Source organism: Magnolia sinica, chromosome 13 (genome assembly GCF_029962835.1).
Source record: "Magnolia sinica isolate HGM2019 chromosome 13, MsV1, whole genome shotgun sequence".
Taxonomy (NCBI): Eukaryota; Viridiplantae; Streptophyta; class Magnoliopsida; order Magnoliales; family Magnoliaceae; genus Magnolia; species Magnolia sinica.
In genome coordinates, this window is record NC_080585.1 from 63,072,512 (window position 1) to 63,089,431 (window position 16,920).

General features: G+C 38.3%; 1 protein-coding gene across 4 annotated transcripts in view; it reads left to right on the forward strand.

Moving 5' to 3' along the window:
* The window catches only part of LOC131223815 (probable serine/threonine-protein kinase WNK5), a 71,908-nt gene extending 55,567 nt beyond the window's left edge, over positions 1-16,341 (forward strand). For 3 of the 4 annotated variants that reach the window (XM_058219325.1, XM_058219326.1, XM_058219324.1), the window contains 4 exons: positions 7,901-8,058; positions 8,148-8,487; positions 8,942-9,292; positions 15,590-16,341. In XM_058219325.1, coding sequence (XP_058075308.1) covers positions 7,901-8,058; positions 8,148-8,487; positions 8,942-9,292; positions 15,590-16,083 — 1,343 coding nt within the window. In that variant the 3' untranslated portion in view covers positions 16,084-16,341. The remainder of the gene's footprint in view (positions 1-7,900; positions 8,059-8,147; positions 8,488-8,941; positions 9,293-15,589) is intronic. The other variant, XM_058219327.1, reaches the window with a different exon arrangement.
* The last annotated feature ends 579 nt before the right edge of the window (positions 16,342-16,920 follow it).

Consider the following 16,920-nt stretch of genomic DNA (forward strand, 5'->3'; position numbering starts at 1 on the left):
TCTAGATTTTCTCTTGATTTATGTGAATCATCTAGGAAAGTACAGAACGCGATCCACCCCTCGAGACTGTCAGCAGGTTTTATCTCATAAGTGGTCTCTTTAAAAGAAATCTATATGCAAACTTAACCAGAACTGAGGGCATGATCCATTCTGTAGTTCTTCACCTGTGATGGGAGAATCCATCTAGGGCAATCAACTCGATGATAATTATGTATAAAAAAAGTATTGATGAGCACACTAACATATCCAATAGTATGAAGTATGAATTGAATGATTATAGCATATAATCATGAAGCGTGATCCCGTACGTACATTCAGAAGTTGTCTTCATATTAAAGCCCAATTATATGGTCGGAAGTCGTAGCTCCTCATTATTCTCGTAACATCACCACAAGTCTCTAGCACCATTTGATTAAAACCAAATTGATGAGAAAATCTACACGGATAATATGGTTTGCACCAGAATTTGCTACCTTCTCTTAGTGGGAGAGTGTTGGATTTGATATAGATGAGAAAAGTGCATTCACTAGAAGAGAGAGAATCATCGTCAATAACTTCTTTATCTTTAAAGAATTTGACAAGTAGAAATTGAAAGAAGTGGATAGAATTGGTGTTTTCTATTTTATCCATGATCTAAGCTTATGGTCTATTGATCATATTCTGTATATAATAATACTGGAGAGGGAGACGATGTGGATGCACGTATACCTTCTCTGGTCCATAAAAGTCCATGGAAAATAGACCATAACCAACCTGCAAAGTAGTGTCACGGGGTATATGTTGAGGAAGCTCTGATAGATGGATTCTTATAGTGAGTGGCGAGATCTCCAAAGCAACGATATAATGAGCAAAGAAGCAAGGACGCTAACAAATATTTTCAGCCTTCTGCCACGCACCCATGATCACAAAGAGTGTTGGTTTGACAGTATCTGCCCACTGCAAATTTAGGAATACTATCAAGCTTAACCAATAAGTCAGAAAGGTAGCCAATTCGCAAGAAGCGTTGTATTTAATAGGGCCTTTAACCATTCGACAAAGAACTTTAAGTTCTTGAGAGTTATGATCTGCAAAGCTGTCAAGACAGTGAAAGTAGAAATACAGTTATTGAACGAGCAACAAAGAGTACGCAGAGGATGAAATTTTAATGAAGAGGGAAAGAGAAAGAAGCGTACTGTAAATCTTGAGAGAAATGAGCCAATAGTCAAGGGAAGAGATCTTGTCGATATTCTGAAATGTTTCCATCTCCTTAAAAGTTCAATTGTAGTCTATGAAATTGTAGACTGACGACTTTCTAAGGAGATGTAGGCAAACTCCTCACCATCTAGTGCAAATCCCACAAAGTAATGCTAACTTCACCTACGGGAAGATGGAACGAATTAGTGGTTGGGCACCAATACCTCGATAAACTTTTGAAGATTATTGTATCTCTGCAAAAATATTCAGATGTGGCTTTGATTGCATCCAAAAGATTAATTTGTTTCAGGACATCTAAATGCTTCTCCATAGTTCGGTGCCGGTGGAGATTGCCATTCAATCTAGGAGCATTTCCTTAGCTTCGAGGTGCGTTTGCTGCAGAGAAGGATCTATTCAGGGCCCAGCTGGGGAGTCTTTGTCCCATCTTTTTCTGGATGGCGAGTTAGCTGAATCAGTGTGGAAGTATTTTGGGATGACTTTCGGGATTAACATAATGCAGGCCTCCTTGGTGGAAGCTAGGATTACGCAATGGAGGATGGCCTCTTTGGACAAAAAATCGTACCAGCTCAGCCAATAGTTGCTGCTAGCATTCATTTGGTGGGATTTGTAGAAAGCATGAAATGTGGCAGTTTTTGAGGGAAAGGCTCCTATGGAAGGATCCGTGATCGCTAGAGTTTCCTGGTGGTTAACCAGCGTCAGCAACAAAGTTGTAAACAGACAGTCAGGTATGTTTCCTCCCATTTATGACCTTATGCTAGCTGTAGGATCATTTGGATCGATGCATGGATGCCAATCGGTAGTTACATGGCTTAGACCCCCAGTAGGTTGGGTCAAAGTCAATGTGGATGGGTCTTCTAGAGGCAACCTAGGCTTGGCAGGGGGTGGTGGAGTCTGCAGGAACGACAAAGGTGATTTCATCTTCGGTTTCTCGTATGGGTATGGGGTGATGTCTAACATTAGGGCCGAGGCGAGAGCGGCTCACGATGGGTTAACAATGTGTCTAAACAAAGGTTTTTCTAAAGTGGTGGTAGAATCCGATTCTGAGTTGGTGGTTAAGGCGTTTAAGGAGGGAGTTAGCCTTGGTTGGAAATGAAGATGTTGGACGGCAAGGATGGATATGCTCCGCCTCCAAGGGTAGGTGGAGTTTACGCATATTTTCAGGGAAGGCAACTCCTTGGCCGATACGCTGGCCCGCAAGGGGAGTTCGTCCCAATCAGTCTTTTGCAACTCTACATGGACTGAGCTTCCCCAGCAGGTGAGAGGGCTTTTCTTCTTAGACAAGGTGGGGTTAGGTGCCATCAAGGATAGGTAGCTGTTTTGTTAGTCTATTTTCTTCTTAGTTTAGGGATCCGGTTAGCCCAGTTTTTTGTTACAATAAGTCTTCTCCAGGTCCTTTTTTCCTCGGAAGACCCGAAATGTAAGTTTTGTCCAGAATGAATATATGAATCATGAATCTTTTCCAAAAAAAAAATGTGGAGATAACAAGCCTCTGGTTCTAAATTCTCCTATGCCCCACAAGAATTCTCTAGCACAAAAATGTTGCTGAATGGTTTCAAAGTAATGAGTGGGATAAAGATAACGAGGATTGTAACATGGCCGTAAGAATCACATCGGATGGGTTCTATTGGCTTTCTAACAAGATCCTTTTTCTATAAGATGACCGAATAAGATTCGAGACTCTATCACGATCCAATGATCTACAATGATGAGTCTGCTTTGAATCATTTCGTCAGTTGGCTCGCTATGAAGAATTGACTAGTGACAGCATAAATTCATAGGAATGATGATCATTTCATCTTTAAATAGATTTCAAAATTCAAATATTTCTTGATGAACTTCTATACAAGCCCAAGTATCATGGGGCTTCTTCTTGATCTCCTCTTGGGACTATCGATTCTTAATCTTTGAAGATACGGGGTTCTTGATTATAGTTATTGATCGTTTCGTAGGCTTATCTTCAGACTGCACAGATTTGGCAGATTCAGGGATAGATTGTTGAGTATTACTGCACGTACTTTTGTTCTTCCTTCTACCCATTTGATTATAGAAGAAAAATCAGAGGAAGAAAATCGAACAGCATTCCGGTATGTAGAAGATTTTCTGTCAAGAGCAAAATGATTGCGCGACGTGCAGAGGATTTGTTGCGTGATCGTGCAAAGCAACTGTGTTGTGCAGCAGCTTAAAAAAGAGAAGAAGTTTGGGGAAGTTGACATAGAATGAAGTTTTTAGAGGTAAGTTTTGGCTTTTATAGACGGTTTAGACCCGATAACCTTTGCGTGGATCCGATTGCATAATGAATTTCATATGAGTATAAGGACTTTTTACGCGAGTGATGAAGAATGCTAATCATTTATGCGAATCTAGCAATTGATCATCCATTTGATTGTTATTTCTAATCAAAGAAGGATCAAGGGGGGATCTGTTAAAGCACAAAAACTTAGCAAGAAAGAAGTAATAAGAGACTAGAAGTCAAGGAAGAAAAGAGACAAAAGAAAAAAAAAATCTCTATTGGGCGTAGAGAAGATGCATTGCGCATGTACAAAAAGTAGGTTGTGCACCCAAATAAGTCGCCCATTGTGTGGTGCGTAATAAGCACTCTATAAGTCGGTGCAAGGATGAGTGATTGAGCGAAAATCATGTTCACACGCCTCCTTCCCCCCTAATTTGATTCATTCATAAGTGTAGAGCTCTAGGAGATTTTGAGAAATTTTAGGTATCCTGCTGAAGAAGAAGGAGATGGGGAGAAACCCCATTATGCAAAGGCGGGTAACAAAGACTTATTGTTCGTACAATAGATTTTGAAGCCTATGTGTTTCATCAGTTCATCATGGAGGCAATAATTTCTGATGGGATTTCATTATTTCCTTCAAGATTATTATCTCAGACAAATTAGAAGAGAGGTGGAGGGTTTATGAAGGATTTTTAGATCAGCACAATTCCTCCCTCATTAAGATATACACCTTGCAAGCCAGAATACTGCCGAAATCATAATCTAGACTATTTTTATTTACGTTGTAGCATTCATTAAATGTACTTTGTATTAGAATCAAGGGAAATACGAGGATGTAAACGAATTCTAGAATCAATAAAAATATTTAATAATGACTGTTCTCTTATAGTTATTTGTTATTATTGAATAAGATATCCCAATTGCGACACATTTATTTCTTGTCGAAACACTTGCCTAAGATGTTTGGGTGCACATTTCATATATCAGTTTGATCATGTTCTTGGAAAGTTTAAACCCAATACTATCAAGTGTATCACCTATTATATTATGTTCTTTAAAAGTACCTCTTATTTTTCTGAGTATGGTAAGTCATTTTAGTTTGGAGAAATGCCTACCACTCTTTCCATTGTGCCTGACACATAACTTACATCAGAAGAAATTTATTTACAATTGTGGCTTCTACTAATTCTTCAGGCCCATCTATAAATGAACTATGAAAATGAGATTGTTGCTCTCTATCAATCTAAATTACCTGCTTAAAAACATATGGTTGGATGTAATGGGTGTAATAGTTAGTACAATTCTAATGTCTCATCAAATAATAAAAGACCTACTTGGTCAATTAAGGGTACTCTCCAAACTTATAAACTGACTATTCTGAGATATTTTCTCTTGTAGTAAAGCTTAATTACGTGTAATTAATAATTTTGATTCCCACAAATTTATATTTAGCCCTTACATTAACTTGATGTGAAGAATGTGTTCTTCATGACGATCTTACTAAAGAGGTCTACATGGAGGTATCGTTTGACTTTGTTGTTCAAGTTTTCCATCTGTGATTTATAATAATCTCTAAGAGCTTGATTTGAAAATTTTAGTAAAGTGATCTTTGAATATATAATGAAATAAAGTTAGTATATGGAGATGATATCATTGTCACTAGTAGTGACACTTCTCCGCACAAAACTTCAGCTATCTTAGATACTTCTTTTATTTATTAAAGTAGCATGATCTAAGGTGGGGAATACTTTTTCACAACAAAAATATGTTGTGGATTTACAACCGAGATTAATTGGTCTTCTAAGTGCCAAACTATTTGAAAATTCTATTGACCAAAATCAAAAGCTTAGGTGAATTAAAGAGAGTTGATTTAGGATCTATGAAGATTTCTTCCACTCATTTGATAATTAACTTACTTAACATTCACTTAACCTCTTCTTTTTCCTTTTCATTTTTTGTTTGTAAATGTGTTTTACCAGTTTATGCAAACTCCCCGTGTTCATCATATGAAAGTTGTGTTTTATATACTTAGATACATAGAGAGAGTTCTTAACCATGGTATCTATATAAGTGCAATGGTCATCTTCAAGTAGAAGGATATTTAGATGCACAATGAGCTTGTTCACCATCTGACAGTCAATCTACTATAGGCTATTATAGATTTATAAGGGATAACCTGATGTGGAGATGTAAGAAAGTATGATAGCCCATTCAAATGTAGAGGAAAAGTATAGGGTAATGATTCATGTTACGTGTAGGGTTGTTTGGCTGAAGACATTGATGAGTGGGTTGATGTTTATGGCTCATGTTCCTATAAACGTATATTGTATAATTAAGCTACTTTTCAATAATCTAATTTACCATGAGTGAACCAACAATATGAAAATTAATTGTCACTTAATAAGAGAAAAACTTATAAGAAAATTTGCATGTAATTCATTAAGTTTAAAGATCAATTGGAAGATGTGTATTAATGTTCTTGTTTGCATTCATTTGGATATATATATATATATATATATATATATATATATAGAGAGAGAGAGAGAGAGAGAGAGAGAGAGAGAGAGAGAGAGACGTGTGTGTGTGGGGGGGGGGAGTGGGGGAAATGGTTCTATGCGGTCGAGCTTATGGGAACTTCCCATGAGGTCGAGCAGTGTGGGCCCCACCGTGATGCATGTAAAACATCAAAACCGTGAATTTGGTGGGTACCCTTTAAATTATGGGATATCCCAAAAATCAGCCGTATACTGAATTCAGGTGGGCCATACCATTTAAAATCATGTGAAGACATTCCTAAACCATATAAAAGCATTAGTGGGGCCGCCCTAAAATTTGGATGCATCTGAACATTGGTCTGCCCCTCATCCAAGTGGGACACACAAAATGGATGGGCTAGATTTGTTAAACATACATCGATGGGCTCAAAAAATAATTATGAATGTTTTAATGGGAGGGTAACCCCTCTTAACTTTTGTACGTGCTGTGGCCCATAAAAGTCATTGATTGACTTGATTTTTAGGACCTAGGCCTACCATGGAATATTGGTGCATTTGACTAATGGGGTAGATGTTTGACACGCATCACGGCCCGAACATGCATCACGGTGGGGCACACATAGCTCGACCTCATGAGAAGTTCCCATGAGCTCGACTGCATAGAACCATTTCCCCACACACACACACATATATATATATATGCTCTAGCTTAAGGGCGAGTGTTGACAGATCGTGATAGATTGTGATGATCACATGTCAGACCCACTTCACATGGAGTTTATGGTTTTTATTGTTTCATTTCGTTACTCCTATTTTGTCCTTAATGTGATGCATTAGCATAAAGTTTAAGATTATGAGCTTTAGTTACAGGCTGACTTAAGTATGAATGTTATTTTTGTACTTTCATATATATTAGAAAGCCCTAATGATAATAACAGAAAGCTAAGGCATCATCACCTTTTAAGCCTTTTCTCTCTTTTCTTGATTCTTCTCACGTTCTCTCTTTCTTGTTCGCAATTTAACTTAAAGGAAAAATAATGATTTTGATAACCGGTAGCAAAATTATGCTATTGGAAGCTATAGTGCATTGTTAGGTCAATTTTTATCCCATCTTGAACCTTTCACTCTGATTTTCTATATTTTGGTGCTCCATGAAGCCATCTGTAACCTTTTCTTCATCACATAACTATCCTTTTTGGGAGCATTACTTTGTTTCCAAAGAGAAAAATCAATGTCATCATTTAAATAAGGCATGTTGTGAACATTGAAGGTCTTTACAGTTCATTTAGTGGGCCCCACCACGGAGAGCGCATCACTAAAATGATCCATTTGAATAGCAGCTATAAAGAATTGCCTGCGAACCCCGTGGGAAGTTCCTTAGGTCGGAAGATAGGTAGGGCCGCCAAGATGTTTGTTAGAAATCCACTCCATCCATCCCTTTTACCACTTCATGTTAGGACATGAGACAAAAAATGAGGTGGATCCAAAACTCAAGTGACCACAGGAAACGGTGGGGATTGACACCCACCGTCGAAACATTCGGGTGGCCACAGATCCCAGTGGAAATGACCTTATGAACGGTTTGGATGGCATATAAACATCAAGGTAGATGAAAAAGGTTTCCACGGTAGGCATTTCCCTCCCTACCTTTTTCTGTCATGTGACTCACTTTAGTTTTGGATCCATCTCGCTTTTTTGGGCTCATGTCCTCACAAAATGGATGGACACATAGATCGATCATGGTGGCCCCACCTAGCTTCCGACCAAAGGAAGTTCTTGTTATAGTTCGTGGGAAATCCTTGTCTCAGGTATACTAACAAAAATAAAAATAAAAATGATCCAAATCCAATGGGAACAACTCTTCTGTTGGAGGCCAAACACAGTTACTAACGTCGGAAAGATTTTGTATCTGCTATGTTAGGAAGTATATATTTTCTTCTTCTTCTTTGTCTACCTTTTATCTTCTTCCTTGACTTTTCAGGCACACCAGAATTCATGGCACCAGAACTCTACGAAGAAGAATACAATGAGCTGGTCGATATATACTCCTTTGGAATGTGCGTGCTAGAGATGCTTACATCCGAGTACCCATATAGCGAGTGTTCTAATCCTGCACAAATCTACAAGAAAGTGACGTCGGTAAGCTTCAGAATTCCGATGGTGCGGTGATTTCATATCATCCATCTGATCAGAGTCTAACTCACATTTCACCTACTACTAATATCTAGGGAAAATTGCCGGACGCATTCTACCGACTTGGTGACTCAAACGCCAAACGATTCATCGGAAAATGCCTTGAAAATGCTTCAAAGAGATTGCCAGCTAAGGAACTCCTACTCGATCCGTTCCTATCAATTGATGATGGTGAATTGTTGCCAATCCTCAAGTGTGGGACACACAAGATAATACCCGATGATATTAAACTAGGGGAGACATTATATGGGACGTTGCAGAATGTGGATGTTTATGATCAAGATGGAGCAAGGACCACGGACATGACAATCACAGGAAAGATGAACCCAGAAGATGATACCATCTTTCTCAAAGTACAGATTGCTGATAAAGATGGTAAGTTTCATTAATCTTTATTAGGTTAATTAATTCATTTGATTAAAAGATGATACTTAATTCATTTGATAAAAAGAGGAACTTCATGGATCATCTGGACTGTATCATAGACAGGAATTTTGCAACTTACCATGGTACAGTTGGGTGTGTAGCTGCTCAATCTGAACTTTCTATCTGATGATCTGATGAAACAATTTATAATCTTCCAATGAGCAGATCGATTATAAAATAATAATAATAACGGGCTTTTCCCATTTAAATATGGACCATTGATCATCTTTTATTTTTAGTTTATGTATTAAGGCCACATATAGGACAACTATGCCTGCCTGATTGGCGACCATTTGAGATAAGCCCATCAAATGGATGGTCTAGATTCTTAATAGCAGTGACATGCACTTTCGTGATGTCATATGTGCTTATCTTAATTATCTATGGTAATTATAATTAACAGGTAATGTTAAGAACATATACTTTCCCTTTGACATCACAAGCGACACTCCAATCGACGTCGCAACAGAGATGGTTAAGGAGTTGGAGATCGCTGATCGTGAGCCGTTCGAAATAGCTGAGGTGATTGATGAGGAGATTTCAGCTCTGGTGCCCCACTGGAAGGAGTGGGACCAACCCCACGGCCACCAACACATTAGCTTTAGCTACCAAGATGAAGATGATGGGGCGCACCAACCCTGTTACTCCCCTTCCTCCCCTTCTTCTCAAGCTTCATTCTTTGGTATGCTCCCTTCACAAGGGCCCCACTACAGGTGTGGTGATGAACTATCTTACCATTCTGATTGGCAACAAGGTAAGCATGCATTGTTTTTTTTTTTTTTTTTCCATCATTTCTAAATTCAGGAGAATTTAATTTCCTTGCATGATGAGGTTGCATTGGAACCACAAGCTTTTGGTGCACATATTTTAGATAGTTTCCTGTCAGCAATAAGCTCTCATAGTAGATTGGTCAAAATAACACGACAGTTGCATGATTGGACAACCACTTATACATTTGATCAATGTTTTGCATTTGGGTTTAGACAAAATGGTGAACTATTCTGATGTCTTTTTCTTATCATTTTTTTTCCTTGAAACGAAGATGGTATCACCAAGAGTTCTACTAATGAGAAAAAAGAAAGAAAGAAAAGAAAGTACAAGTATACATGTGTATAAATACATTCATAACTCTAATCCCTCAAAAGGATACATACAAATAAATGACCTCATTTGTGGCTAACATTGTAAACCATACCAATCATTACCGGTCTTTCCAATCACTTGATTGCAATGACGGTATACAAAATCACCTGATTGGAGAGTCATTCAACTCTGAAACATTCAAGTCACATATGTAAAATTTCTACCACAAGTATCACTTGCCAACTCCTCAGAGCCCATATAAATTATTGGAAAAATAAGAGCTTGCTCTCTTCGCTAATCAATCCACTACTGCATTACTCTATCTAAACAAATAGGGAAACTGTCTGACAATTTTGAGGCATCATCCATCTTCTTAATACCATTTCACCAATATGCCTATGTGATGCAGGGATGGGTGTGATGAGGTCAATCACCGTCTTCCTCAAGTGGATAACTACACCAAATCTACGGAGCTTCTCTGGACTCCTAATAGAGCTACCTCGAATCCACGACAGAAAATTAGAAAATATAAATAAGTTCTAAAAATTCAAATATTCATTCGTAGATAATAAAAACAAATTTAAGATCCTTTAAATAGTGATACCAAACCTTGGAAGAAAATTTAGAATCAAACTCTAACTCAAACTCCCTAAAATTCATAACTTATCCTATCTGGATTAACCATGTTATTTTTTTATTTTTTATTTTTTATTTTTATTTTTCACACATGCACACACACCCCACACACTCACGCTAGTGGAATTTCACCACCTATGGGTACTTGAACCCTTGATCGGGAGTTAAAACTCCTGAGAGTCTACCACCCGAGCAAGAGTAAGGACCCATGATTAACCATGTTATTCTTCTAATTTTTCTAAGCACTTTTCATGTTGGACACAATTCCTAAAGCTCAAAGGATGAAGAGTTATAATCAAACCAAAACTTACTATAAATAGTAAAAATCGAAACAAAATGGATTTTCGATCGTCTATGTGATGAAATCTCACAAATTTTGGATGGGAAACCTGGCATAGCAGGGCTGGTTGGCTAAAGTAGTTTCGCCTACTTCAAAATCAAATCTGGTACGTTGAGTAACTCATTCCAATTTGGGAGATATGCCTATTGTAAGGATCTGATAGTCCGGATCACTTCCGCCTCTGATCAAGCCTTCTCTGGTCTATCTTGGACATGAAAGTGTCCACGATTAACTCTACATCAGTCTCCTCAACTTCAAAAGAACTTGTCCACAAGTTCTCGTCCTGCTTAAGTTCATGATACTCGGTCAGGTGTGCCCCATAACAATACTCGTATCAAAAGTTATGGCCAATTTACGGTTCACCTTCTTTTGGTCCAACCATGCCAGGAATGTATTTGTGCCACGTCCTACGTCAGATCCCTCAACTTGGAAAAAACTCATCCTTGAGTTACTCAAGGTACTTGTCTCACAATTCTCAAATAATTTTTGGCACCAATGTTTATTAGTCTTTTTCTTGTACTTTGCACTAGGCTCTTGAGCTAACATATTATATGTACTCATGCTCTCCTTGACTTGACTAGTATAAATCAGTTCCTTTACTTGTACCTATAGGATCTCATATTCTTTCTATCATCTGACAGTAAGGGTGGTTGAACAAGCTAGCCCTAGGGACAAGGTCTATATGATATTGTATATTCCTCATGGGAGTCAATCCATTGGGTAAATCTTTGAGATAGACTTATTTGAATTCATTCAGCAATAACCTTAAACTTGAAGGAATGTCTAAGGGCTTTGATCATTCGCCCTTTACCACCACACGTACACCTTGTTAGTTTCCTTAGATTCCTCAACGAAATTTCGAATGGTCAAGAGAGAGCTTTCATCCACCTTAGAAACTTTAGAGTGATTCTCTGGTGCCATAGGGGCAAGGATAATCTTTTCGACCATCCTTAACGAAGATATAAACATTGTCTCATCCTCAGTGGGTCACATCATGGTTCGATTACCATGATCGATCGAGTAACATATGATATGTTTCCATGTCCACCATGTCATAAAGTATTTGATCCTCATAATTTTTACCAATTGAAAATGAGACAGTGCATTGTTTGGTTACCTTTGTCTCGTTCACCTTTTTTTATCTAACTAATCGAGTAAGAGGAATGATACTTTGTTGTAGGTAGCCACAATTTGTCCACCATTACTTTTGAGACGATGTTCTCATTGCTGCTACTATCTATGATTAAATCATAGACCTTGTCATTGACGGTACATCGCGTACAAAATATATTGTGCCACTGTGGATACAACTCCTTCCGTAGGGTGTATAGTAATCGCCTCACGACCAAGGATTTGCCATGATCCTCGGCTGTCCATTCTTCGTCACCAAATCCTTCCTCAGTGACTCGTTCATCTTTATCAAAGCCAGAGTCTTCTTCTAGTGCATCACTTTTAGTGCCCCTTCATTAATGGTTAAGTGGGTTGTAGGGCGTTGAGGCAGGTGTTTGATAAGTGGTCTAGCTAACCACAGTGGTAACAATTGTTTGGTCTTGGCTGACCACAAGGGTTTGAAATCATACTCAGACCTATAATTATGGGTGCTACACATTGAGGCATAAATGGGCCGCTCCCCGTGTCATGGTTCGCGGTCGTAGAAGGTTGAGGATGTCCTCCTAGCGGCTCTTTTCCATGTGTTAGCACCACTTCTTACGTGGGAACTGCCATGGGGGACTGAGTTGAAGGATAAGGCCGAGTGCGGACTCTTGCAAGCTGCGACTCCTCCTTACCTTCCAATTGAATCGCTTCATCCATGGTTTTGACAAAGTACATTTGGACTCGGTCCTGAATCGTCAGTTGTAACCTACCTATGAATCATGTCACCTTCTGTGATTCAGTCTCTTATAGGTCATTTTGCGTTGCTAACCGTTAAAATTCCTCAGTATAATCTGTGACGGTTCGATTCTCCTGGTGACAATTTTGGTATTGTTGGAACAATATCTGCTCATTATCACTAAGGAGGAATCGTGACGTAGAAGGTGCCTCATTCGTGGCCATGATCGGATGGGCTCTTTGCTTTGTCGGGCACGTGAGAGTTGTAACTGCTCCCACCATGTACAAGCACTAGATTTTTATTTGAACGCTACTAATTTCACCTTTTTATGTTCGGGTACATCCATGTAATCAAAATATCGTTCTACTTCGGCTAGCCAGTCGAGGAAATCTTCTATATGTAATAAGCCATTAAAGTTAAGAAGTTTAGCCTTACCTCGATAATCCCGTTCAGCATGATCGAGTCGATCACCTTCAAGGATTGGTTGTCGAGCAAAGTCGTCATCGAGGTCCTCATCACTAAAGCTCGAATCACCTGGGGTAACCCTATGATTCACTAGTGGTGGTGCTCTACGGAAATCGGAGTTGTGCCGTACAACAACCATTGGCAGTTGAGCATTGCCTTGAGCTCAGTGCAGAATTAGCACATCCGCAATATGGTCGAGGGTTGCCTGCAGCCCTTTCATAGTCAACCGACTCTCTTAATGGAAAACTTCCATTCTTTCCAGAAGATTATGAATCCCTGCATCACCATCCATAGGATTTTGGTCCATATATTCGTTATTTGCCATCGGTCTGAGGAGTGTCCTCGCTCTGATACCAATTGATGCAGGGATGGGCATGATGAGTTCAATCACCGTTTTCCTTAAGGAGATAATTACATCGAATCCACAGAGCTTCTTTAGACTCCTCACAGAGATATCTCGAATCTACGACGAAAAATAAGAAAATAGAATAAATTCTAAAAATTCAAATTTTCATTGGTAGATAATAAAATGAATTTACAATCCTTTAAATAATGATACCAAACCTTGGAAGAAGATTCAGAATCAAACTCCAACTCAAACTCCCTAAAATTCGTAATTTACTATAAATAGTAAATTTACTATAATTTACTATTTATAGTAAGTGTCCTATCTGGATTAACCATGTTATTCTTCTAATTTTTCTAAGCAGTTGCAATCAAATTAAAACTTACTATAAATAGTAAAAAATGGAAATAAAATGGATTTTCGATCGTGGATGTAATGTAATCTCGCAAATTTTGTTTGGGCAACCTGGCATATCTAGGTTGATTGACTAAAGTAGCTTCACCTACTCCAAAATCATACAATGGTATGTCGAGTAACTCATTTTGGTTTGCAAGATACGCCTGTTGTAAAGTTTTGATCGTCCGGATCACCTCCGCCTTTGATGAGGCCTTCTCTGGTTCATCTTGGACATGAAAATGTCCACGACCCGCTCTACATCACTATGGTGGAGCTCCATTCAGTATTTAGCTTTACCCATCCTAACATTGATCTCATTCATTTCGGTACACGGATCTGCTCTGCTTTTGCCAGACTCGTTTGAGCATCCAAATAGCTAAGAGGAAAAAGTTTCCACTCGAGAACAATGTTGAGACTAAAAGAGAAAATTGAATAAATTTTCATTCTTCCCATTCACATGTGTTCCTTTCCAACCAGGTTTTACAAATGAGGCCATTGATTTACATACAACTGATTAGAACCATTTGCCAAATGAAGCCATTGATTTACCTTCTGCGTAACTGATTGCCCTATATAGAAGGAAACCTCAGGAAGATTTTAGGTCCTGTTTGGTTGTCACTTAAAAATGATTTCATCTCATTTTAGTTAACATTTATTATGTATTAGAGATCATAGTTTATATAAATAATGAGCTATCAATATTATTTTTAATCCTTAACAAACTCTCTAATACCTGATTAATGTTACCTAAAATGAAATTATCTCATTTTTGAGTGGCAACCAAACAGGGCCTTTCTATAAAACTGGCATACCTTCCTGGAAAGGTCTTCATGCTCAGCCGGATTTCCTCTAATTGCTGGTAGATGGAATTGAAACTCCTGCTCGTCCAATAACTGAATCTACTTGCAAAACGGCCTTTTAAAGACACCACATAAGAACTGCTATAATCCTTGTTTTTCTTTTCCTTTTTTCTTTTTAGCTCTGGCCAATTCCCATGAAGATTTAACTAAAATGCACACTATTCTAAAGGTTTCCATATCATACAATCATCGACATCTTTGTATAACTGAAGGCCGTTGTTAAGCAAACAATGCAGTAACACTTCTTGCAGAGGTTTGAAACAGAACGGAAATTGCATTTTGGCTACAAAATTTTTTGACACGAACTCTAACAAGCATTCCCTAAGAATTGATCAATTCGATTATCAATTGTATCATTTTAAAACTATATATCAGTCTTTTCCATCTTATCCAATGCCTTTTCAATGTACCCTCATATTATCCTGAAAGAATTTAGGAAATAAAGCTTCAATACGAATGCAAGACACCTCATTGCAGCAATATATAAAAGGAATACATGACACTGCATTTTCAAAAGAACTAGTTTCCGTCCTACTTATAATAATCTCAATTTCCATCCTGCTAATTTGCTCACAAATTTCTATATTAGAGTCTGAAAATGACCAGCAGATTCATGGTCTTTGAGTAACGAAAGGCCCAAGAAAGAAATTGGGAATCCAAATTATTTGAAACCAATTACTCTTCCCACCATTTACACTGCTTGAGGAATCTTTGGAAGTCATCATGAAGCTACAATTTTATTTTATTTTTTGAAAATTCACCCGCTCTCCAGAGACACTACAATAATCTTGAAAGAATTCCTTTACTTTCTTTGAATTATAGATTGTCTGCCACTTACAGATAACATTGACTAACAAATAGTAAATTGTGAGGAAGTTGATAGTTTTGACAATGGTGGGGTCTACCTCTTTTATGAATTGGGTGGAATACGCATCTGATGCATTTGCAGATGTTCCCCACATTTAGGGTAATTTACACAAATGAAGTATATGAGAATGATCCTAGCATTAAAAATATTACATCATCCATTTCTAATTTGAAAATTAATTAATTTCCAATACACCCTAATCATCATTATGTGATGTTGAATGCAGATGATTTGTTTGCTGATGATGACTCAAGCTCTCAAAGCTCCTTATGTTCCGGCAAATACTCAAACATGAATTACAACTCCGGCAGTGACGCCGACCATGATATAAGCCCAAGAAGAACCGAATGCCACTCATTCGTTAAGAACCACAAGTCGTCGAGATTTTGCCCAGACGAAAACCAAAAAGCAGCCCACCCGATTAACTCTAAGTGTTGCAAGCAATGCGATTCGCCACAATCTCGAAATACTACAAGCAGTAGCAGCCACAGGACAATTGGTAACCGTTGCTTGTCGAGAATCCGTTCAATGATGGATGTGCGTAGTCAAATGTTGCACCGATCACTTGTTGAGGAAATGAACAAGCGACGATTATTCAAGACAGTTGGTGCTGTAGAGAACATTGGATTCCAGACGCCGTGTGGTTTCCCCAGCAAGGTTCCAATTTCGAAAGTTCATCGAGATTGTAAAGGGAATGGATCTACATGGGGAAGATGGTGAAGTATGAGGAATCTCCATGAATGTGAGGTTCCATGGTTGAAGTTCAAGAGTGGTTCTCTAAGTGTGCATGGACTTGATAATGCAATGTTAATATTAATATCAATATCTGTTGCAGGGTGTGTGATATGTATTAGTAATGTGTCATATAGAACCTAATAGTGATGTTTTTGAAATACAATAAAACGTTCTCGTGGGCGTTGTGAGAAACTAAACCCAACTTCTTTCTCATATGATATCGTAGGAAGAGTATTAGACAGACGCATCTTGTACCATGGCATACATTATTTAAATCCAGACAGCGCAGCTCGCGGGGGCTCCACTTTGGACGGGGCACAACGTGAAAATTAACAATGGTCTGAGGTTCTTAAGCATCTGATGTTTGCTATTGAAATGATGGATGCATCTTTCTCACCCTCCATTTGAGGGTCATCAACTGGAAGTTGAGAATCATCTATCGGATCGTAACAACAATAATACGACATTTTCACAATTCTGACAGACATGTATGTATGTAATGTCGTAGGTGCACGGTGAATGCGAGTTCTTTGGACGGACACGAGAACACAGTAGTATCTAAAGAAAGCTGGGGAAGTTTGCATGGGGACGTAAGCGTGTTTAAATTGACACTGATGGAGTTGTGTTATTATTATTATTATTATTATTATTTTAAACGCACACACCCTCGCACTCACATACACTACAATGGGTACTAGAATCCATGACCTTAATGTTGAAACTCTTGTGAGTCTACCAGTAAGCCATGTGCGGGCTGTTGGAATTGTAGTCATATACTACGTAATTCTATCTGGCAATGTAATAAACGGTTTGGATCAATCA